This window comes from Leptinotarsa decemlineata, unplaced genomic scaffold (assembly GCF_025532065.1).
Source record: "Leptinotarsa decemlineata unplaced genomic scaffold, Ldec_3_MD MMD2_P_RNA_scaffold_2, whole genome shotgun sequence".
Taxonomy (NCBI): Eukaryota; Metazoa; Arthropoda; class Insecta; order Coleoptera; family Chrysomelidae; genus Leptinotarsa; species Leptinotarsa decemlineata.
The window spans coordinates 8,814,770-8,840,263 of NW_027412529.1; the positions used below are offsets into that span (position 1 = coordinate 8,814,770).

A 25,494-nucleotide genomic window follows, 5' to 3' on the forward strand; every position below is an offset into this window, starting at 1 on the left:
TTTTGAATGAGGTTATTAATACTATTTTATAAATGATTATAATACAGGGTGTATCTGAATGAGTGTAAAACATTTAAGGAGGTGATTCCTCATCAAAAAAAAGATACAGCCCCTTAAAGGGGGTACATAAAATTTGTATAACAATTTTTTTCACAAGCACTGAAAAAGTTACAATATTGAAATTAACCTGACGTTTTGTACTACCAAAAAGACACTTAGCCAGTAATTTATTTGGTTTATCCCATGGTTGTAAGAGGTGGAAAACACAACCCCTAAAATTTATTTCCAATGTAACTTTTTGTCTTATTATGTGTTTACCATTCAAAAATTTATTTCCGATAGCCTGTTTCATCCTAAACCAAAAATGTCCTTGGGTTTTTTGCCCAAAATTAACCAGTTCGCAGCAAAACATTATTTAACGAACAACTACAAAGATACATCGTCATAAATGCGAATTGGATTTATTGTTATTTTGTAGTTAGTACCTGCATTAAACGATTAAAAGATAATAAACGAAACTAGCTTATTATTAACAAAACGCACAACATGTAGAAATCATAGGAAATGTTCAATATGTCTACCATCAGACATTACGCATGCGTCTAGACGTCGGCGGATTGAGCCACGTATTCGCTCAAATATTCCTGGAGTCTCTCTGATCACCCTGCACGCATCGATGATGCGGTTTCTTAAGTCCTCTACATCGCGAACAAGGAGTATGATGAACCAAATGCTGTAAATGGCCCCAAATAGAGATATCGAGAGGATTGAGATCCGGGAATCGAGCGGGCCAGTTCTGTGGTCCTCCTCGACCTATCCACTGATTTGCATATGTTTCAGTCAAATGCTGACGTGCTACTTGACTAAAATGGGCGGGAGCCCCATCATGCATAAAAACATATCCCTTCTGACGCCCAAAGGAACTTTCACCAGCAGTACTGGATGCACTTCTCTTAAAAATTGAACGTATGCCTCATCATTTAATCGCGGAGGTAGAAAATGAGGCCCAATTGATTTTCTACCTCCTTCAAAAGGGTTCTTCAATCAAATTAATTACTGCTTCCTCAAGCTGTGGTGTTCGTACTTCTCGATGGCGACCACAATCCTGCGTTCTTTTATCAAACAAGTTTTTAACAAATTCACAATTAGTATTAATTCAATTTCGAAAATTCACAAACTGACAGCGTCATACCAATTTAATTGTCACTATCGCTAATAGCGAAGAATAATAAGACAAAAAGTTTCATTGGAAATAAATTTTAGGGGTTGCGTTTTCCATCCTTACAACCATGGGGTAAACCAAATACATTTCTGGCTAAGTGTATTTTTGGTAGTATAAAACGTCAGGCTAATTTCAATATTGTAACTTTTTTAGTGCTTGTGAAAAAAATTGTTATACAAATTTTATGTATCCCCTTTAAGGGGCTGTATCTTAACAAGGGATGCTCCAATGACATGTCTTTATATGAAAGATCCTATCTTTTTTTCGATGAGGAATCACCTCCTTAAATGTTTTACACCTATTTAGTTACACCCTGTATTTAAAATTACTCTAAATATAAACAATATTTTTTGTGAATCATGAAAAAAACAACTTTACTGAAGTTTGAAGAAAAAAAGAATTAGTGCCACATAATAGAAACCACTTCGGTATGTAGTACAAATGGATAGTGTTCAAAGTGAACTCTACAGGAATAATTCTTCGTAACAAATTCCGAGAAAAACTGCAGATTCAGTGTGAATTATGTGAGAGACAATAATGTAATTGTGAAACCACAACGAAAGTATGACTTATCCATCGACTATATGGACTATAGCCGTAGTCTTTAAAATTAGTGGCTGATCAGCATGGTACTGCATAAATTGGTTTCGATGAGGTATTGGTATTCGAGGAGATATAATAAGCGGTGAGTAAATATTTTTGAATATGAGATAATATCTTTCAGTCATTCAATTTGGATATCTCAGTTTTACAGTTTTCTTTTCATTTTTTTCAAGAATAAAATACAAGCACTATAGGAAAATCCTTAAGGCGCTCTAAGAGCGGTGCCTGTGCGAAAGTAGCGATTCACATTGGATTTGAATCATCGGAGATTAAATTCAGGAAGTTTATTCCACATATACGCAGTTCTCCAGATGAAAGAGTTCTGAAAAAGTGAAGTTCGGGGTGTACTGAGTTGAACCTCAAAACTATGAGCAGCCACAGTCCGTCGCGTATTTCTGATATGTACCGCTCTTGGTGGAATCAAATATGCCAAGTCACTTGAACACCTTCCGTGAAAGTATCTATAAAAAAGAGACAAATCTCCAACCTTTCTTCGATGTTCCAGATTATCAAGGTTGCAAGTGATGTTCGTGTCTTCAATGAGGCAAATATTGTTCTGCTGGATAAAATCCAGCAGCTTCATGGTATGCTTACGGAGCTCCATACATGAGAACAATACTCCAAAGAAGGTCTGACCTGAGCTTTATAAGTAATACATCAAAAGTTGCTGAGGTGTGTACAGTTTTCTGGTTCGGGACAGTGTCCCAAACTTTTGAGAACAGCCTTTGCAATTCTAGCGACGTGATTGTGAAAAGATATATTGGTGTCCATTTTAACAACAAACAAACAACAAACTTATCGAAGCATAAAGCGGAATTGTCTATCCTGACATTATTATATCCGGTTCGGAGATAGTTTTCTTTTTAGAGAAACCGATGCCTGATTTACTTTCACCCCAATTCTAAAACACCTCTAGATCCTCATTAAGATATGCAACCTCCTGCTGCTGGTGAAGATGTCATCCGCAGCCGATGTCCTGGTATCCAAATGGAATGACGAGATAAGTGTGCTGTCGTCAGCAAAGCAACATATTGGATTCTTGTTTTTTTACAATAAGTCGATGATATACAATAAAAAGAGGGTTGGAGACAATATGGATCCCTGAGGAATACCACAGCGTGGTAAAAGTATTCGAAAGATATCTATCGACGGCCACTTGCAGGGAACGTTCTTTCAGGAAGCTGGAGAGTCATACACATAGAAGGTCGCCTTTTGATCTGTTGATGTTAAAGCCTCCTGAATACGGCTTTCTCCATGATTTTCCGGCTTTCTCCATGATTTTTCGGCTTTCTCCATGATTTTTGATATCACTGACAGCAAAGCAACTGGTCTATAGTTATGTGGAAGGGTTTTCTTTCCCTTTTTGGGAATAGGTTGAACACGAGAAGTTTTCCAAAAGCAAAATATTATTGTTTATGTTTTCGAAAGGAATTATATGACGTGTTGTTTCGGCAAACAAGTGCCCTAAATGGGCTTGTTTCATGCTATTGAAAATGATACTGGTTTTCTTATAGACTGATCGAGTTAGGGGTATATTATACTTATTGAGCCTAATCGGTCCCAATAACTTTTTATATTTGCAGAAAAAAGAAAAATTCGAGAAGCAAGAGTTTAAATTGGCCGCGTGTCTGTTGACCAATAAAATTGATCGTGTCTACAGCAGTGTTGCCAAGTGTCAATTATTTTTAAGAAAAATACGAAGTTATGAAACATTACAAACAGTACATTGTCTCATACATTCAAGAGAGATAGCTGACAATACAATGTGACAGTATGGCTAATATAAAACGTTGAATTTCTTATTTTTGGTGGGTGGCATGAATGCATAATTGATTTATTTCATTAGGGTTCATGAGTCTTCGAGAACCATTTAAAAATATATACTTCCATTATTGAAATTTCTGTGATATCAACATGAAAATGTCTACTGGCGGAGATATTTCAAAAATAACGTTTTTATTGCGTTTTGTGTTATTTGGATCCCATGTATAATTTATTCTCCCTTGCAATGCATTTTTTACACTTTCTTCTTATATTTAGTTGTCGGAAGTGAGTGTGATTTTACTTTGAATCACGAAATAATCAGAAACTGTTTATACGCTCCGTGAATTTTACAATTTGGCAATGTTCATTATTTGTATTGTTCCTATTGGTCAATGGAACAAGAAGCTGGACTAGGCCCGTGACGTCACGGGCCTAGAAAATCCGATTTTTATTAATTAATTACGGGAAAACAACGCTTTTCAGAGTGCTGAAACAAAGTACACTATTTTTCAATTTGAATTTTCTACCAAATGAACCGTAAACTAAAAATCATGAAACAGACCCATTTTGAGACTTGAAGTTTCAACTAGTTTTTGACTATTATGAAAATGTAGGTAGTTTGTTTCTGTGAGTTCAGAAATAAATAGTTATTTGTAAAACAGTTATTCAAATTATTTTACAGCTGGGTTCAGATGATTATTTGTTTTCTCAGATACTATAGCGGAGGTATCATCGGCATATAAAGTGTCAAAATCATTTATCTAGTAGATAGAGATTATAGGCATGATGAATGACCCTCGGGGAGCTTCTTAATTCAAAGGCACACTTTTGGATTTAATATTGGTCAAACAGTGATCAGTTTGATGGGTGATGATAGTAATAGTACATTGTGAACTTATTCACTAAATCAAATAATCGAATGGATGCATTACGTACTGTCATCGATGATATGAGTAGATTCAATTCATGAAGTCATAATTTTATGAATAAATTGGGTGATCCAACAAGAGGTGATGAGGCAAGTGTCTTATTCCGAAACATTGAATATCCGCTATTAGGGATGACATTGCTCCATGTAAGTGAAATTTTAACTCTTTCACATTTTGTAGCAATCCTGTGAATGATATCTGATTCAATTCCATAACGAATATTTGGAAAACAAACTGAATAGAGAAAAGTGTTTTTTTGTATTATTCAGTGTTCATATGAAATTAGTTGTTTTGGAAGTATTTTTTTCTCGTGTAATTCAATGTTTATATGAAAGAAGTTGTTTCTTGAGGGCTTTTTCTTCCATTTTGTGTCTGAAAGTTACTTCTTTGCATGATATACACATCTTTGTGAAGAGTTTATTTGAAATTAATTGTTTTCTTTGGAAGATTCCCAGATTTTTCTCTATGATATCGAGAAATAGAAAGCCAAAACCTTTCTTTTGCAAAAATATACCCCTTTCAATTTAAATTATATTCGTATTATGAGTATGAAACCATTTATACCTGTTTCTTTCGGCTTAACTTCACTTTTAGTTTGAGCTGATTTGAAATAGTTGTTGAACCTTTCGGCTACTCCATTTTGATCTGTCATACAGTTTTCAGTAACTATGTTTTAGTGAAATTAAAATTTATTTGTAATTTCAAATACTATATTTCATGTTGCTTATCCGCTTCAACTGACATTCTGTCTATTTTTTTGCATTTATATATTCATTTCTCTTTTCTGAAAACAGTGTTTCGACATAGTGCACCAGGTCTGTAAAAAAAAATAAGGTGAATTTTTATTTTCCTCAATAAATATTTACATATTTGTTCATCATCTATTTCGTCTCCTTCCAAATAATCCCTTTCAGGTATAACACACTTGTGTCAGCGATTTTTCCAATCCTCGAAACAGTTCTGATACGCACTTTTTGCTACGTCCTTGAGCTCTCTCAGCGATTCGGTTTATATCTCCTCAATCGTCCAGAAACGCCATCCGTTCATTGGTCTCTTCAATCTTGGGAACAGGAAAAGGTCGCAAGGGGCCAAATCTGGTGAATACGGTGGCTGAGGCATGATTACGGTGTTGTTTTTGGGGAAAAATTACGAACAAGCAATGATGAGTGAGCCAGGTGCATTACCGTCATGCAAAAGCCATGAATTGTTTTTCCTGAAAATTGAGAAATAAAATTTCCTATGTTTTTATACCACTTGTATTTGTAACTAACGTTACTGCAGTTTCGTTCTATTTCAAAGGAATGTAATTAACTTTATACAACTGTTATAAAAACATCCACGTCCCGCAAGCGCTGACCGATACAGACCTTTGAACAATAAAAATTATTTTAACCCATTAAATATCGTTATTAAGAAAAAAATTCACGACACTTGAATAAATGAAAATCCATGGAAAAAACTTTTCCCGTGATTATTTTATTAGATATACTTTAGGCAATTAACTAATTTTCACAAGTTTTAAATTTACATAAAAACCCTGATAATTTTTAAACTAAAAACCTCATATTTTTTTCACTTATTGGAGCTTTTGTTGAAAGCCTTCAAAAAAGATTCTCGTTGGAAAAATGAAAAAATTTTGATTTTCCCCTTTGTTATTAATAATCAAAGACGTTTAAAACTGAAAACTTCAATTGCAGCAATGCAAAAATGTTTTTTTTTTTCAATATTCAAATTTATTCGTATTCTTATTATTTAAAGTTACATAAAAATGATTTTTCATAATTTTTAACTCTATTTGTTTGAAAAATTGTTATAAGCGAATGTATTGTTTATAAAATATTTAAAAAATTTTGATATAAATTTTTATCAGTGATGAATATTATGATTTGAAAAAATAAAATCGTTTCTTAAAAACAATGTTATTGCTCAAAAACGCATTTTTTATCAACATTTTTTTCCTACTAAATATGAATATTAAGGAACGATTTCTTTCAATCATAATTTCTATTTTTCTTTGTTATTCTGAAAAAAAACCTTTCTTTATTTATATTTTCTTTATTCAATAAACAATTCATTTTAAACAAATTAATATTTACGGTATATTTTTTTAATACTAAACAAAAACAATCAAGTGTCACTCTTTGTGTAAAAAAATGTTTCTATATTTTTAACAAATTTTCTAATATTTTTCAATTTTTGCGTTTGGCAATTCCTCATGGTTCTCAATAGTTGTTATTAAAATAACTCATAAACTAATGGAGATAGGACAAATACACCTCAAGTCTCTTTTGTTCTCCGTTTAGTAATAAACAAATAAAATTTTGAAGAAATGCCCCCTTAATCTGTTTTCTATGGCTTTAATAACTCATAAACTATTCGAGAGACGACAAAGACACTTTAAGTCTTTTTTGTTCTCGTTTTAATAATAAACAAATAACATTACAGACTATATATTGCTAAATAAAGAAATTAGTAAATTACTATTGGTAAATAAAGAAATTAGTAAATGATATACATCACACAGAAAAATAAAATTGACATCTAGTCTAATCAACAAGTTCAAAAACATGAAAAATAGAAATGAAGGTCCTAAAAATATGAGCGACAGCTCATTCAATTCGGAATCACCTCTAGAAAAATGATTTTGAAGGATTTTGGTGCAGGTAAAAAATTGCAATTGTTATTAACAAAAAAAGATAAAAAAACTGGTTTTTAGTTTGTCGTTAATAACTCAAAAAATATTAATATTTAAGCAATTTTGAAAAAAATTCTTTAAAGAGGAGGAAATGTCCGATAAAACATAAAATGTCATTTCAAAAATTCGAAAAAAATCTAGTATCTTCTTAACACTTGAATGAATCGAGTCCCGTAGAAAAAAAGTTTTATCACCGTTTTTCAAAAAGTTATTCAATTGTTAACTAACAAATTTGTTTCCAATCTCCGTTAGCATAAATAATGAGATAAAAGGTATAAATAATTGGCCTATAAATTTATAACTTCGTGGAGCCCTTTTGATATATATATACTTCATACGATCCTGCGATAAAAGTTCATAAAAATTTATTGATTTGTTAATTATGTTTTTTTTATAACTATTGCAAAATGAAATCTCTAAAAACTGTTGATTATTTTTTTTCAATTGATATTAAGCTATGTGTGTATTCACATTAAACAATGGCAGTTATTAACATAGGATATCAATTTTTTACGTAATTTGTTTATTAAATTGTTTTGAACAAATAGAGAAATTCAATATTTTTGAAAAATTTTTTTTTGCTATTTTGTTGTCTAGAAATAATTATGATTCAAAAAAAAAATTTTTCTAATTTTAATTTTTAATAGTTTAAAATCGATTTTCTTATATTTCGATTGTTTAGATAATTAGTTAAGAAATAATTTTGCTTTTAAAAATCATAATTTACACTTTTGAATAGTTCTCTTGCGCTTTATTATTAGGAGATATAAAACCCGACCTTCCGAAACCGCATAAGAAATTTAATGACCTACTCTATTTATTATCCTAAGCTAATGTGCAAACTTTGAAGGCGCCCAGGGAGTTTCTTACTCCTAACTAAATTTCATATACATCTAACTGAATAAATTCATTTTACGACCGTTGCCGAATACCGTTAATGAAAAATAAACCTTCGGAACATAGTTCGATAAAACGATCATGTAAAATGATTTAGTGGGTGTCTGTTTTTGTAACAGTAGTGACTCAACAGAGGCATATAACAGGAAACGGACATACTCGTAAACGCAGTGCGGATAACGTTTGTGATAAACTCTTGAAGCGCATCAAAATAGTCCTCTTCAAGGAGTGCAACAAACTCTGAATGGTATATTGCTTATTGATATTTTACTAAAAATAGGCCCCTTGAAATATATCAAAATCAGTCGTGTTTTATGTTAATCAGTTTCAATTCACAAAGAACTGAGTCGAATTTTAGTTCAGGAAAAATTAAACAGTTCAGGAGAAATTATTCAGTACTGCATAAAATGCATTAGATGAACAAATTTAAAAGATTTGAGTAATTCAAAAACATATCTACGCTTTTTGAACAAATCCTCACAATAATTATACAGTGCATTTCTTTAATCTGTTCTGAGGCACTCCTCAAACTGTTTGAGGAGTGCCTAGAAGATGACAGTGAAATGTAATATTAAAATACTGAAAATAAAGGAAAATTAGCATCATTCAATATATATATATATATATATATATATATATATATATATATATATATAAATATTAATATTGAATTTTACAAAAAGGATTTGAAGCTTTATATCTTATATATAAGATATATATATATATATATATATATATATATATATATATATATATATATCTATAGGTGTCAACGAATCTATTAGACAAGTCATAATTTCTAGACTATTAGGAGAATTGAAATGAGATTTGGTATAGTTGAATGGTATGTGGGGAGGAATGTTTTCACATATTTTTCACTTTCCGGTCACTTCCGGTTTCAGCGGAAATGGCTCCGGTTCTGAATTTTTAAATGGAACACCCTGTATATTGTAACATTTTTGGATTTCTGAGACAATTCTGGATCAGAAACTGACATTTCCGGAAGTTTTTCAGCCTACTTGATTTTTTCAGAGTCACTTTTAAAATTGCATCTAGGTGGCCATGATCGGACGTAAACTAATCTATGGACCTCAGGTGATATCAGAAAATTGCAATAGCGGAGTTTTAGTGACTAGTGTGTTGAATATGAATGAGACAAGTTTACAAAATAACATTTTCGTGTCTAACTATTATTTTTCAAATGGCGACCATTTTTTGACAAGCAATTTCCGAAAAAAGGATTTTTTGACGAATCTAACGTTACTAATTTATTTGCGATTGGATCAACAAATTTAACAAATTTAACTAATAATTTCAGCGATGCACTTAGATTTTTTGCAATATCCTAAGTTCTTGAAAATTCCACTATAGTAAATTTTCAAAGTGCATCCCTCCTTGTTCAAGACACATTTCAGCTCGTTCAATTGTTTCTCTCAACACGTTTTGTAACATTTGAGGCGATATACTTCTAAATGCCTGTTGAATCCTTTCTTCTAAGATTTCGAGAGTGGCTGGGGCTGTTGCATAGTAGACCCTTTCTTTTACATATCCCCAAATGAAGAAATCTAACACAGTCAGATCCGGTGATAGGGCAGGCCACCGTACTGGACCGTTGGTTGCAATAACTCTATTATTAAAATGCTCTATTAAAAAATCAAGTACGTCTCTGCTATTATGGGGTGGTGCTCCATCTTGCTGGAAGTAAATTTGCCGTAAAACTTCTAAAGGCATATCATTAAGATGATCCTCGATTTCATTTTGAAGAAAACCCAAGTATCTAACCCCTGTTAACTGACCTTGAAACAATATTGGACCAATTAGTATGTTTCCAACGGTGCCAGCCCAACCAACGATACAACCTTTCTTGAAAATTGCCCTCTCTCATTGCATGTTGATTTTGTTGGGCCAGTACCGACAATTCTGCTTATTAAACATGCCATTATTTGTAAACCGTGATTCGTTGGAAAATAGAATGAAGTTGATAAAATTTGGGTTAACTCTATGATTTTGAAGCAACCAATCACAAAATACTACTCTTCTATTGCCGTCGTCAGCATACAAATGTTGATGTAACTGATATTTAAATGCTCGATATCCGTGCTTTTTCAGTATTTTTCTTGCTGATTCGTGACTTATCTGCATTTCTCTACTAATTTCTCTTAAAGAAACCGTTTTATCAACTTCTACCATAGCAAGAACGTTAATCTCAGTCTCCTCATTTATGACAAACCTCTGTTCTGCGTCTCGATTTCCCTCTTGCCTAAAACGACTCTCAACATAGGGAAAATACTGATGAGATGGGTGATGCCGATTGGGATATCTCTGAGCATACAACTCAGCAACTTTCCTTGAATTTCTGTGGCATTCTCCAAACAATAACAACATATCCACTTTTTCACTTTGAGTATACATTATTTCGACGAAAAATTAAACTAAAATTAACGAAAATCAAGAGAAACTTCTACTTTCTGCTCATAAAGCTTATGTCACTGTCATAACCTAGGTGAGCGTTTTGTTCTCCAAAGTGGACTTGATGGAAATAACCGCAAAATATTATGCATCATTCCTATCCATGGCACCCTTGACAAAAGTAAATGAATTTGTATCGAGTATTTTCCTCAGTAATATTTAATTTATGTTCTTATTTGTAATCCAATCGCAAATAAATTAGTATCGTTAGATTTGTCAAAAAATCCTTTTTTCGGAAAGTGCTTGTCAAAAAATGGTCGCCATTTGAAAAATAATAGTTAGACACGAAAATGTTATTTTGTAAACTTTTCTCATTCATATTCAACACACTAGTCACTAAAACTCCGCTATTGCAATTTTCTGATATCACCTGAGGTCCATAGATTAGTTTACGTCCGATCATGGACACCTAGATGCAATTTTAAAAGTGACTCTGAAAAAATCAAGTAGGCTGAAAAACTTCCGGAAATGTCAGTTTCTGATCCAGAATTGTCTCAGAAATCCAAAAATGTTACAATATACAGGGTGTTCCATTTAAAAATTCAGAACCGGAGCCATTTCCGCTGAAACCGGAAGTGACCGGAAAGTGAAAAATATGTGAAAACTCTCCTCTCCACATACCATTTATCTGTACCAAATCTCGTTTTGATACACCTAATAGTCTAGAAGTTATGACTTGTCTAATAGATTCGTTGACACCCGGTATATATATATATATATATATATATATATATATATATATATATATATATATATATACATATATATATATATATATACAGTACATAATACATATAATCAAATTAAAAAAATGAATAATATTGTCAAAATTATTAAATATTTACAACTTCAAGTAAAAATTCGTCAAGTGTATAACAGCAATTTGTCGATAAAAATGATTTAAGTTTTTGTTTGAAGGCAATTGGTGACAGTGTCTTTACAATGTTTGGCAATTCATTATAAATACTTTTCATATCTTGTATAGAGATTTTTTCGAGTTGTGAGCATATAGTTTTTTCTAGTAATATATTTATGTACTTCCGATCGTAGGTCGAAGTACCTTTTATTTTCATGAATATGTCATGAGTTTTAAAATAAATATACTTGCCACAGTCAATATTTTATTCTCTTGAAATATTCCTCTACGCGACATTCTGTAATCAAGGTTAAACATTAATTGAAGCAGTGCCTTTTGTTTTACGAATATTCTGTCAATTTCAATCGCTAATCCCCAGACAGCAAAATTTTGCGTAATAAACCGTTAGTTCCTAAAAACTTTGTACAAATTGTTGATCTCAGCGATTCGTTGAGAAAATTGAAGGTGAAGTTATTTAGACTCCGAGGAGAATATGCAAATTCAATACAAATAGTCTTATTGACTCTAACAATCAATCTGTTTTCAAAACACCACTCACTGAATTCTTGCAATACAGTGTTGACTTGGGTATTCATTTCACCCTGTGTTTTGCTCGATGAGATGATAGACGTATCATCTGCATAAAAGTACACATTACCGTAACTAATGTTATCAGGAAGATCATTGACATACAGTAAAAATATCAGTGTACCAAGAATACTACCCTGTGGTGTTCCTGTTGCAACAGAATACTCGTCAGATAATGTATTATTCTGTTTCACTTTGAAATATCGATTAGTTAAGAAGGACATGATGAGCCTATTGATATTGCCTCTGATACCAATGTTGAAGAGTTTTTTAGAAATTATTTCAATACTCAAAGTATCGAAAGCTCTACTTAAGTCGAAAAAAAGTCCCGCAACGACTTTTTTCTCATTGATTGAATCATGGATTTGTTGAACCAATTTGAGTGTTGCTGTTTCCGTTGAATGATTTTTTCGAAAGCCATGTTGGCACTTGGTCATCAAGTCGAATCTTTCCAGGTAGTCATTTATTCTGCGCGATATAATCTTTTCAAAGATTTTAAAGAAGACGCCGATAATCGATATGGGGCGATAATTCTCTATGTTAGTGCAATCGCCACTTTTCAATATCGGAATCAATAGTGCAATTTTAAGAAGATCGGGATAGCCTCCAAAAGTAATACATAAGTTTATTAGGTGGTCAATTGGTTCACATATAATATCAATACATTCTTTGACAAATTCGATAGAAACCTCATCATACCCTGTACTTTTTTTATAAGGTAGCGATTCCACAATATTTTTACGTCTACCCCTGTGGCTGGTGGAAAAAACATTGTTGTGTTGGCATTGTAGTTCCCATGCCTAGATGGAAATGTCAATATCTTCAACTACTACAAAATGGCGGAACTTTTAATAATTGCCCGAATATATTGACATTTAACTACATATTATGAGGTAATAAGCTTGAGGTCAGTTCAGAAGATGCTCGAAATGGTTGCCTTGAACTTCCTGACATATGAACAGCCTATTCGATATTCCACGCCGAACATTTTCGAACACAGTAACGTCAATATCTCTACAAATGTTTATTATTTTCTCCCTTATATCCAATATTGCAGCAGGTTCAGTTTCGTACACCTTTTGCTTTAAATAGCCCCATAAAAAAAGTCCAAATGTGTCAAATTTAACGAGCGGGCTGGCCATTCTGTAGGACCTCGACGGCCAATCCAACGACCGGGAAAAGTAGTATTCAAATAGTTTCTTACTTGTCTGGAGTAATGTGGTGGTGCTCCATCTTGTTGGAATACAATATCCATATCGAATTCACTAAGATTCGCTTCGACCATTTCAGTGATGAGAGGGTCAACAGTATTCAAATACAGCTCCCCTGTTGGATTTAATCAATAAATAGAGGTCCTACAATATGGTTTCCATATATTCCTGCCCAAACGTTAATTTTTTCTGAATACTGGGTATGTGTTTCCCGGAAAACGTGAGGGTTGGTGTCACTCCAATAACGGCAATTTTGTCTGTGAACATTGTCGTTTAAAAAAATGTACATTCGTCACTAAAACAAATATTGTGGAGACAGGTAGGATGCCCTGCAATGGTTTCCGTCATGATTTCGCAGAATTCTGTTCGTCGATCAGGGTCATCTTCAGTTAATTGGTGTACCATTTTAATTTTGTATGGATGATACCTATTCCTCTTCATAAGTCTCCACACAGTGGAAGGAGACACCTCACAAACATTCGCGACGCAATAAGTATACTTTTCAGGATTTACTACCATTTCAACAATTATTTGCACTTGCTGTTCTTCCGGAATGGACGAATGACCTGGGGCTTTTTGTTATGCACACTAATAATTTCGGTCTCGTGAAAGTTACGCGTCACGCCGTAAATAAAAATCGCTTCAATTTTTTCTTCCAATGGACGAGAATTGACCAATTTAGAGATTGTTGACGTGGTACCTTTCTACTAGTAAAACCGAAAACTAAATGAGAATATTCTAACTGAACAATGATGTTCATTGTCGTGCTGACATTTTTTGTCGTTTTTATAAACAAAAAATAACTTAACAAACCTTATCGGGTTGTTGTTTTTCAACTGGATATTTTTTTAAATTTTGACAATCATTTTGAATATATACATGAGAAAATATCGAAAAAACTATATTTTTTCAGTAGAATAGCACAAAATTTTGTCAATGCAGTCCAAAGTAACAGTTTACAATACCATTATTCAACCACTCTTTGATTATTGTGCGTCATTATTATTTTTATTTAACCCCAATAAATTAAATATGCTACAAAAACTACAAAATCGAGGAATGAGAGTAATCTTGAAAACAAATCGCCGTACTCCCATAAAAAGTATGCTTGATTGTTTGAATTGGTTATCAGTTGAAAGTAGATACTATTTTACAATGACTCTAGTATACAAAGTTGTATATGGAATGGCATCAGAATATTTTAAAGATTACATCAAATTTAATAAAAACATTCATAATTATAGTACAAGAAATTCCAATAATACACATATAAACAGACCGGCATTCGGAAGTACCATGAATTCGTTAATTTTTAAGGGCTTTCACGAGTTCAATGAATTACCTGAAGAAATAAAAAAAAATATCCATTTCAAAAGATTTTAAAAGAGCACTTAAAGAATGTAAAAAAAGTAATAGAATACAAATTGTATAGTTATGTGGAATTATTTGGGACATTATTGGCTATCATTTATTGTTTTTAATTGTTTTCAATTGTTCACTACGGTATTTGTATCTGTAATGAAACCAAATATCACTGTTTTAATAATAATTTAATGTATATATGTACCTATATTTCCTTATCTATTTGAATGTTACTTAACATATGATACTGAAATCTTTATATGTAATATTCTCTGTCTGACTACATGCTAGTTTAAATCTCAAATTGTTCAAATATAATTTTTTTTTTGATATTTCATTGTGTAATAAAGATTATTATTATTATTATCATTATTATTATTACAAAAAAATAATTGGCCATATGGCAGATGAAAAGGAATATTTCCAGAAATATCGATATTCATGTGTCTCCAGGAAGTTCCGCCATTTTGTAGTAGGTGAATATATTGACTTCATATTCTAGGGTTGTGAAGTATCCGTCAGGAGCTTCAAAAAGATGTGTCACAAGACCCCTCTTTCCATTTTATTTTTTTCCCAGGCGCCCAGTCACCATCTTGAAAGTTTCATCTGTCAATTTCACTTCAAAATAAAGTATTCACGCATTAATTTCATTATCCCAAATTTCAATTTTTTGAGTTGACCCGTTTAAAAAATAAAGGCGGAGGACATTGAAAAAAATGCACTGTATGATTTCTCCTTCTCCTGGTATTCTGTAATAGATACGTGGAAAATTGAAAATGACCGCCTCCGCGTGCCGCTCCCTAAGAAAATTGATTTCATATAATTTTGAGGCTTGTTTCCATCCAATTTATATCTGAGCTGCTGTTAATTTTATACTTCGTTTAACATGATATGATTTCCATCAGATTAGAAGAGAGCGGGGTTTGGTTTCTGATATAGTATGTTTCGCAAAATGAAAGTTCCTTGTTACCGGAGAGCAGAGGAGTCGAAACGTTGTTATTGCACTAATGTGTCACACTTGGTTCAATAGAAATTACTTTTATGTATTACTGCCGTTTGTAATATCTGAACTGACTTGCTATAATCCTTCAATCCAACATCCAGCAGACTATTTAAGAGTACTTTTGTACTTATTTATGAAACCAGTGAAAATATGTTTAAGGAAGAATACTGCTGTGTTTCACAGATGTTTTTTTGACATTTATATTCACCAAAATGTTACATTATTACTCTGGTCAACAAGTGCATTCAGGTCAAACTTTTTTCTCCGCCTCCGAAAAATATGTCATTTGATTCGGAAAAGCGTATAGATCCTTTTGGTCAAAATTAAAGTGCCACTTGCAAAAATTGCAAAAGTTATCACTTCAACTAATTAAATATCAAAATTGAGAATTGAAAAAATTCAGGCACCTACAGGATAAATGAATGAACAATAATCCGTGGTCAAAAAATATTTATCTTGATTTTCCACTTAATTATGCACTAGGTAATTAACAATTTTTTTTACTCAAACAGAAATATTGCAAGAGCGGTGATTAGTAAATGAAAATTCCGATTAAATATTAATATGCTTCACTAGTCATTGATAATATATTTTTTTAATATTACCATCAACCCGTTTTAAGATATTTAAACATACAAATTGAAAACAAAATTTCCTAATTTTTTTTAAACAAATGCTATAAATGGAATAAAGGAAAACAGAATTTTTTAAATTCGATTTAAAATATAAGTATTTTTTTTTATCAAGAAATAAAACATGTTGTTCTTTATACTATATATGTATATACATACATATATAGAAAACATTTAATTGTTCATGAAATGAACAATGAAAATTCTAATAAAACTATTTTTTTTCAGTTATCAAAGAGGAAAACGAACTATGATTTTAAAAAATGGCTCAATAATATTAATTACAAGTGGTAGAATAAAATCGTTAATTAACGAATCCGTTTTTGAGCAATGAAAATTTTTTAGAAATGATTTTGTCTCAAGTTAAACAATGTCAGTTTCGAATAATTTAACTTAGATTAGTTTAAGTTATCACTTCTGTCGGGCGTTCCGAGATGCACAGGTTTTTTTTACAATTTTTTGTAATCTATACTATTGTTGTAAATCATGCCCAAAAGAAAATAACGCCGGCCGCCACTGGTAGCCATAAACTAATGGTGACGTAGCTAAGAGCGCGCGAATGTACGATGATTCCTCGCCACTCTAGAAGCAGCGAGAATAATGCTACCGATTTCAACGGAATTTCGGCGAATTTTTCTAGCGCATTCGATTACGATATAAAAACGTTAGCCGCTAGCACAGTCGATACAGTCAAGTGGAGGATACAGTGCGGTACGCGAAGTGATCTAGTATAAGGCGATAAACATTCAAATAATAGTTGAATTTTTAGTTGAAGTGTTTTTTTGTATTTAAAGTGAAATAAAGTTGAGTTTGATTATTGTTCAGTGTAGTCAATTATTGGTCAACCTACGGGGAAAACGTAACAGTATTTCTAGTGTCTGAACATGGTGTTTAAACCAGAAAAGTCGATGTTTTGCAACCAGTCACTGAGCAGCATCTGTATCTGATAATAATACGTTGCCTGCGATCAAGACGACTGGCAAAGGTGATATATAGTTTCAAAGTTACAGCTTGCCAAATTGGTCTGATTCAGTTAACCTTTCAATTGGTTGATTTATCATTTCAGTTTTTTATTGATATAATTTATAACTTGTTTATTGACTTTTGAATAGCTTCTCTCAACCTCGATCTTCTTGAAGTTCATCCATTATTTGTTTCTGGATGATTAATTGACTTTTGAAGTTCTTAGACGAATATGTTGAAAGAAAACACAGCTATCCTCTATGGAGGAGGTTGTTTTAAAACTTTTGTCCGTTTTGATGGAACTTGTTTTTATGTGACTCCATATTTCAAGAATATTTATTTTACTGTACCATTGTGTAAGAAAGGCAGACAGACAGACAGACATAATTTATTTAATCATGTTATGCATTCAATACATTTATGACAGGTCAAAAAAAGTGTAGATGCACGCTGTACTGAGTTCAAAATTATAAGATAATATACAATTATCAATGATCATTTGAAATAAAACTTAACTGCTAAGTAGAATAAAATATTAGTGATACAGTACATATCATAACAACATATATGTATATAAAAAGTAATATTAAGTGTTGTTTTTATTTTTATCGTTAAGTGTTGAGTAAAAACAGTTTTTTAATAGGAAGATTAAGTTCTCCTTTTGAATGATTGAGTACTGAGCTGAGTAAAGTCAGCTAGTTTATTCAGCGGTTGTCTAAGTTTATCTGCATGTCTAGTGGGATAATTGTGATAGTCAGATTGGGTGGAGAATATACTTTTCTTTTTATGGATCTCTAGCAAAGTGTTTAAAATAAATATGCAAGGCTAAGGCAGAATTTTGTAAAAGATGAAGATGGGTTGCATGGTTCATTAAATAAAGCTCCAGCTATTATTGTAAGTGCTTTTTTTGCATACGGAAAATCTTTTGAGCATGGGAGTGAAATAGTGAGTAATACACAGTTAGTAATGTATTGGTGCTTATAAATCTTTTCATCTGGCGAAGAAGGTAGAGCTGAGTTGACAATTTTTTGCGCAGGAAGTCAATATGATTTTACCATTAAAGTGAGTCATCAATAATAATACCCAATAATTTTACGTGCTTCTGTGTGGTTACCCTATTATTTGAAGATATAATTATTTGTTGAGTTTTGTCCCAATTTAATTTCAAATTACTGAAAGTAAACTAGTTTACAGCCTTTTCTTCAATTTCATTGGTCTTGTCGAGTAGTTTACTCATGTCGGGGTTAGAGTGAATCATTGTTGTATAATCTGCAAAACAGATGACTGTGCTAGGTAGTAGGCTTTGAAAAATATCATTCACATATATTACAAAAAGGATAGGTCCAAAGATTGACCCCTGAGGTATGCCATGCGAAACTACTTTCTCCTCAGATAGTCCCCCGTTTATGCAGACGGGTTGTTTCCTTCTGGTTAAGTATGAATTAAATAAGTTTAAGGCTGTACCTCTTATTCCATAAATTTCAAGTTTACTGATAGGGATATTGTGGTTGACACAGTCGAAGGCTTTACTCAAATCCCACAATGTTAGCGAGGTGAGTATACTGATCCATAGCGAAGTTTGCACTCTTTACATTGATGCTGTTAATTTTTTATTCCAAATTTTAATTTGTTGCCACTTTTCAGCTTAGTATGATGTCGTTGAATGATTTTTGGTCAGTTTTTCCCTACGAATTCAAATTGAGCCAAAGCGCTGCTGTAACAGCCCGAACATTTGGTAATGCTAGTGTTAATTAACGCACTGTTCGACGTTGGTTTGCAAAATTTCTCTCCGGAGATTTTAGCCTCGCAGATGAGCTCCAAAGTGGTCGACCTACAGTAATCCAGGACGAGGACTTGAAGACTCTGGTGGAGACTGACCCATCACGAAAGGTGCGTGGGATGGCGGAAGAACTGGACTTCAAATCCCATGCAGTTTTTGATGATTTAAAACGTATTGGAGATGTCAAGCAGCTCGATAAGTGGGTGCCTAACGATTTGAACGATCGAAAAAAATTCTCACGTTTTGAGGTCTGTTCTTTTTTGCTTTTGCGCAACCATAACGATCCTTTTTTGGATCGAATCGTCAGATGTGATGAAAAGTGGATACTCTACGAGAACAGGAGACGTTGATCACTTCTCAAAGGCGAAAACTCACTAAAAAATGACCATGGTTTCTGTATGATGGTCAGCGGCTGGTGTGATCCACTATAACTTTCTGCAACCGGGCCAAACCATTACAGCAGACTTCTTTTGTGAAGAAATCGACGAAATCTACCGCAAATTTTGTCAGCAGCAGCCGGCACTGATCAACAAAAGAGGTCCGATCCTGCTCTACGACAACAGCTGTCGGCACGTTTGACAAATCACCGCCCGAAAATCAAACGAATCGAGCGTCAAAGCTCTGCCTCACCCATCATACTCCCCAGTCCTGTAGCCAACTGACCACCATCTTTTCAAGCACTTCGATAACTTTCTCACCGGGAGAACCTTTGCCAATCAGAACCAGCCAATAACGGCCTTCGTTGACTTCATCGATTCAAATGACGCTTATTTGGATTAAATTGAATGTATGTTGAAAACAACATACATAATGATGAATTTATAATGTTTGTATCGTTTAATTTAAAAAATGTACTTCTCTAATACATATTTAACAACTTAGTTATCGTTATGGTTTCCTATCTGACCTTGCAAAGTGAATTCAAGGATAAAAAATAATCGCAATGCACCACTTCTATTTAAGGCATTATCAGTGGAAATATGGAGTTTCATTTAAATCTAAATCTTGAGTGTTAATAGTGACTATAGAAATATATACACACTTTATATACGAGGAGCCTTCAAATATTTGATTTTGAGACAAAAGTAAAATACTCTTATTTTGAAAAATCTCGGAAAATGTTATTTGTAAAAGTTGTTCAACATTAAAAAATACATCTAGATTTGAAGTCATGGCCATCTAAGTTGATTTTTTTACCATTTTTTTTTTCAAATGGGCACTACGAAAAAAATTAATTTGCTATAACGATAAATAGACAGCATCCTGTATACGACGTTTTATTTTAAAAGCCTGCAATATTACAAATTTCACAACTATGTTGTTAACCACGGTTGAAGAGTAAAATAAAATCTATTGGTGCAAAATAATTTTTTTTTGTTAACACCAAAAATTACTCAAAATTATACAGTACTGTAACAAGAACTTGATATTCAATATTATCAAATCACAAAACATCAAAATAAAATAGGTATTTCGGAACAAACTCGTTGATTTTCTGGAGATTTTATTTTCCAAAATAATTCGATTTTACAGAGAATTTGGAGAGAATATTCACTGATTTTGGCTTTTGGACAATTGAATATATTCATGAGATCATATTTATCAGAGTAAACGTTTAGTGTCCTACCGAAAGTTCGGTTTCGGTCAAGTTTCGGCAAAAAACGGGCTTCGGTTTAGTTTCGGTTTCGGCGGCAAACCTGCCGAAACTAAGACCGAAACCGAAACTGCATTCGGGAGTTCCCGCGCTGTAATCGGTCGTGTTCGGCTCGTTAAATTTCATACAAGTGATATTAGAGGTAACAATTCAAATAAATAATTTTATGTTTAATATTTCTGAAAACCCATCAATAATATTCAAAAGAAGGACCTACACCTACTCAAATAAACACCTCACCTATTTTAAGTATTTTCAAGGTGCAGTTAATATTTTTTTTTAAATAAGGGTTTTTTGTGTTGATTGTCAGTAAGTAAAAATGTCGAAAACTGCAAAACGTTGTGATTTAAAGATAAAAAATTAAGACTGACTGATTACAATAACGTTTCCTTTATTTTTCCCTCAAAACATAATCCTTGTAAGGAAGTTTCGGTTTCGGTCGAAACTGAGACAGTTGCCGAAATTCGTTTTCGTTTACTAAGTTCGAATATTTGAAAACATTTCAATTAGTTTTGCATCAAAGAAAAAACTATAACTTATTTTAACTGAAATTTTACATCCTTAATCCGAGGTAAAACAATGGAATCATGTGATTTTTTATAGTATTCAGGTGTTGAAAGAATTCCATGCACCAAACTTGAGAGCTGAGGATATACTTTTTTTTTTCATCAAAAACTCGCACTAGCATGATTTGAAAAGAATAAAAAGTTAAATTAAATATACCGGGTGACAGCGAGATCATTGTTCTTGGTGTCATTCAGTTGTTTTCAAGACAAGAGTGTAGATATTTTCAGGTTCAATCGGAAATGGTCAAGAATTTTGAATAAATCCCTGTATATTTATTAAACCATTTGATAGAATATGACCCTTTGATATGGTGGATTTTAACTTGCTTCCAAGATTCGAATGTCGTAGGTTTAAGAAACAAACATTTCTCTTAATTTCTATGGAGAAACGGGAACATCTATTCTGTCTCAATTTTACTAGCTTATGCTGTCAGACCCTGAAAAAGGTAGAAAAAGAAATCTTAAGAAATCCAGATTACTTCTAATGCCCCTGAAATCATTAGACTGCAGATTTAGAATATAAAGCTAATTAACAATCAGTTGTCTCCGGAAATGAAATAAACGATCGTCTTCTGAACCTTTCATGAGATACGCGAAATTGACCTCTGAAATCTTAAATGTTTCATTCAAGAAGAGTTAGTTGGGTAACAGAATCATTTTTTCTCAAATAAATAATTGTTTTTTTGCCAACGTTTCACGATATGGATAACAAATGAAAAGGATCAAATGAAAACAAATTCAAAATGCTGGAAAACAAAATGGCTGCCTTACCGATTTAAAAAGATTCAGTTCTACAAAGGTTCGGTGGTCGAACAAATTTTGTAGGGACCAACCCTACAACAGTGACGCATCTATTTGAAGAGGCAAAGGAAGTTTATTTATTCATTTGTATCCAAACGGACCTACTGGTCTAATTGAATGGATAAATATACATATATACAGGGCTATTCAAATTCGTTTCTGTACATGGGGTACTGTACATGTCGTAAACGATGAGGGATAGAGTGTAGGTTAAATTGTGGCAAAGTTACGTATTTTAGAGACCTATTAAATGATGTAAAAACATCGAATATAGCTCTTTCGGTTCTGGAGATATACAGGGAAAACCAAAAAATCCCATCCCATGAATTTTTAAATACGGACCTGTATTTTTTGTTGTAATTTTTGGATCGTCGACGTTCACTTCATACTAAGAAATTTAATTCAATTTTATATTTCGGGATGTTTCGGTAATATTTTATTATAATTGGGTGAATTATTCCCTTTTAAATTACGGCCCTGGAAATTGACATATCTACAATAATTATATTATATGTGTTGAGAAATAGAATTTTGAATGCTTCCGCAACAATACAGCAAAGGAGTATATTAAGGGTAATAAATGATATGAAAAACAAGTTCAGAAATGTCTAGAAATGGAAGCACACCAATTCGAACATTTATTGCGCATTATTTTTTTTGTGGATATAAATTACTTCATTTCAATTTTCATAGTCGTTTCGGATGTTATTATTGCTATCATTTTTTTTCTGCCTATCAAAACACATATAATATATTTATTTTAGATAATCAGAAAATCATAAAAGGTTTTCTAATTCGAAGTTCATTGTAGAAAACGCTCAGAGCAATGGAAATGTAAAAAATATGAATAGGTAGGTACCTAAAAATTAAAAAAAAACTCTACGGTGCATAGGGAGACGTGAAAGTTGGTATTTTGTTTTCATTTAACTCATTCAACCAATTTCCAGGGCCCTAATTAAAATGGGAATAATTCACCCAATTATAATAAAATATTTCCGAAACATCCCGAAATATAAATTTAAATTTAACTTCTTAATATGAAGTGAACTTCGACGATCCAAAAATTACAACAAAAAATACAGGTGCGTATTTAAAAATTCAAAGATGGGGGTGGCCCAAGTCAGATGACAGCCTGTATAAAGATTCATGGACACATTCTGATAGCCCACGTCAAGTGCCAATAGCAAAATGTGGACAGATTTACAATATGTCAGCGAATAAAAAAGATACGGGCAAAAAAATAATTTGGGATTTTTTTGTTTTTCATGTATATCTCCAGAACCAAAAGAGCTATATTAGATTTTTAACGTGATTGAATAGGTCTCTGAAATACACAACTTTGCCACGATTTAACCGACACTCTATATCTCTTATCGTTTACGAGATCCGCATGTACAGAAACGAATTTGAATAGCCCTGTATATAATATTGCAAATAATTTATAGTAATTTACAAGCGATAAAAAAGAAAAAATAAAGCTAAAAGTAAAAATAAAAGTAAAAGTGAACTTAACACTGTGATTTTTACAGTATTAGTTTTAATTTAACAAATAAGAAAATTTATTTTAGTAGTAGTTATAATCAGTTAGCATTATGATGATAAATCAATGATTTGTTTGATTATAATGTTTCTAATCATATTTAGAGTTATTGACCAATCCAGATAAAGGAGTCTGTTATAATCATTTGCTAGTCGATACATGGTTGTAAGAGGAGCTCTAGTAGTTCTGTGTAAAACAGAGATATTGAATGTTACAGAAGAGCGCATTCTCTTTGGAGGCACATTAAATCGCAGTAAAGAAAGTAACGTTGGTTGAGTTAGTTTTATTATTAATAATTTTAAACAAAAACATCAAAATGTTAAGCATCCTTCAATCTTCCAAAGATAGAATTTTGAATTCATGTCTAAGATGGGTTGTTCTAACTACAATATAATCGGGATATACATGATGCTTTTTATAATATAGGTATCTTAAAAAAATTGTTTTGAATTTTTTCTAGCAAGAATAATGTCTGGTATTCTCCATGCCAAATTATTGCACCTAATTCTAGTTTTGGCCTTACTAAACTATAATAAAAAATGTAAAAGGACTGTACATTGCTAAAATTAAATGATAGTCTAATTGAATAACCTAGCAATCGGTTTGCAAACTTAGCTATATTTTTAATATGTGTAGAAATGGACAGTAGATGGTCATAAGTAATTCCAAATCCTTTACCTCAGAACACCGATTTAGGGCCTCTTCATTAATTCTGTACTCGAACATAACAGGTTCTTTTAATCTTGTAATAGACAAAATACTACATTTTTTAACATCAAAATACAGCGGTAACTGAAAAAAGGAAATACAATAATAGTAAAAACATTATCAAAACAAACTTCTACAAACAAGCTCCAAAAAGAAGGAAATAAGTTTTTAATCAATTCAAACACATCAATTTATATGATTTACTAGTTCTTGCCCGCGGCTTCACTCACGTACAATTTCGTTTTTCACATTAATTTTCGTGACAGACCATTTTAAACAAATAGTTACAATATTTTTTATTAACCCAAAACTTCAGGTTTCCAATTTCAAAACTAATTTATATTTTTACTTTGAAAATACAGTAATGAATAGCTTCGAGAATTGAATTATGTTACCTACCTATAAAGAAATTCGCAAATCTAGCACAATCGTCAACGACGTCTGCCCTCACACGTCTGCCCGCGTTCGGGCACAGAACACCCTATAGGGTGTTCTGTGGTTCGGGTCGCGTTCTGGCCGATGGCGCTGCATTGCTTAGACCGCCCCTCTACCCCCGCGCATGCGTCCCCCGTCGTTATACAGAAGACGCGACGTGTAATGTCTTTACTGCCTTGTGTCAAGTTAATCTTATAGTGATAACTTTTAAACGATTCGTCCAAATTACTTAGTGTAGAAGACAAGGTTTATCTATATTGAATAATTAAAACGACAGTTGTATCAATTTTTATAAGAATTTGACTGATATTCTAAAATGTGCATTGTAAAAAAGTACCCAAGTTGATTGTATTTATGCCTCAATATTTTGCATATAGTTACTACCACAAAAGAGGTAGATATATGCTATCGCGGACTTTTGTCCGCTATTCAAGATAAACAATCTTACGGTACATCTGCATGTAACTCTAGCGGTATATGCAGCGCACGCCAAGATAGCTGTCAGAGAGCAAGAATTCCTCAATTATGACCCAAATTACACAAACTCTTTGTAAATTGTAGCCTATATGTTATTCTGATGTAAAGTTTAGACGTGAAAGAGGCACAAATATACTGTTGTTTTTCCCGTGGGGGAATACAACAAACACTTCAACTGAAACTTCAACTATTATTCGAATGTCTATCGCTTTATGAGATATCTTCGCGTACCGAACTGTAACTTCCACTTGACTGTCCCGATGGGCGAGTGGATGGCGCTTATATTTGGCAATCGAAGGCCCTGGAACATTCCTCGGAATTCCATCGAAGACGGTAGCA

General features: G+C 32.6%; 1 protein-coding gene across 4 annotated transcripts in view; it reads left to right on the forward strand.

The window, feature by feature from the left end:
* Positions 1-25,494, forward strand: part of Evi5 (Ecotropic viral integration site 5) — a 118,156-nt gene that overhangs the window by 42,139 nt on the left and 50,523 nt on the right. Inside the window, exon 1 of one of the 4 annotated variants that reach the window (XM_074183011.1) lies at positions 1,670-1,907. The exons of 1 other annotated variant lie outside the window; for it this stretch is intronic. In XM_074183011.1, the coding sequence (XP_074039112.1) occupies positions 1,849-1,907 (59 nt within the window). In that variant the 5' untranslated portion in view covers positions 1,670-1,848. Of the gene's footprint in view, positions 1-1,669; positions 1,908-25,494 lie in introns of those variants that run through there. 2 more of the 4 variants (XM_074183003.1, XM_074183016.1) reach the window with 2 other exon arrangements.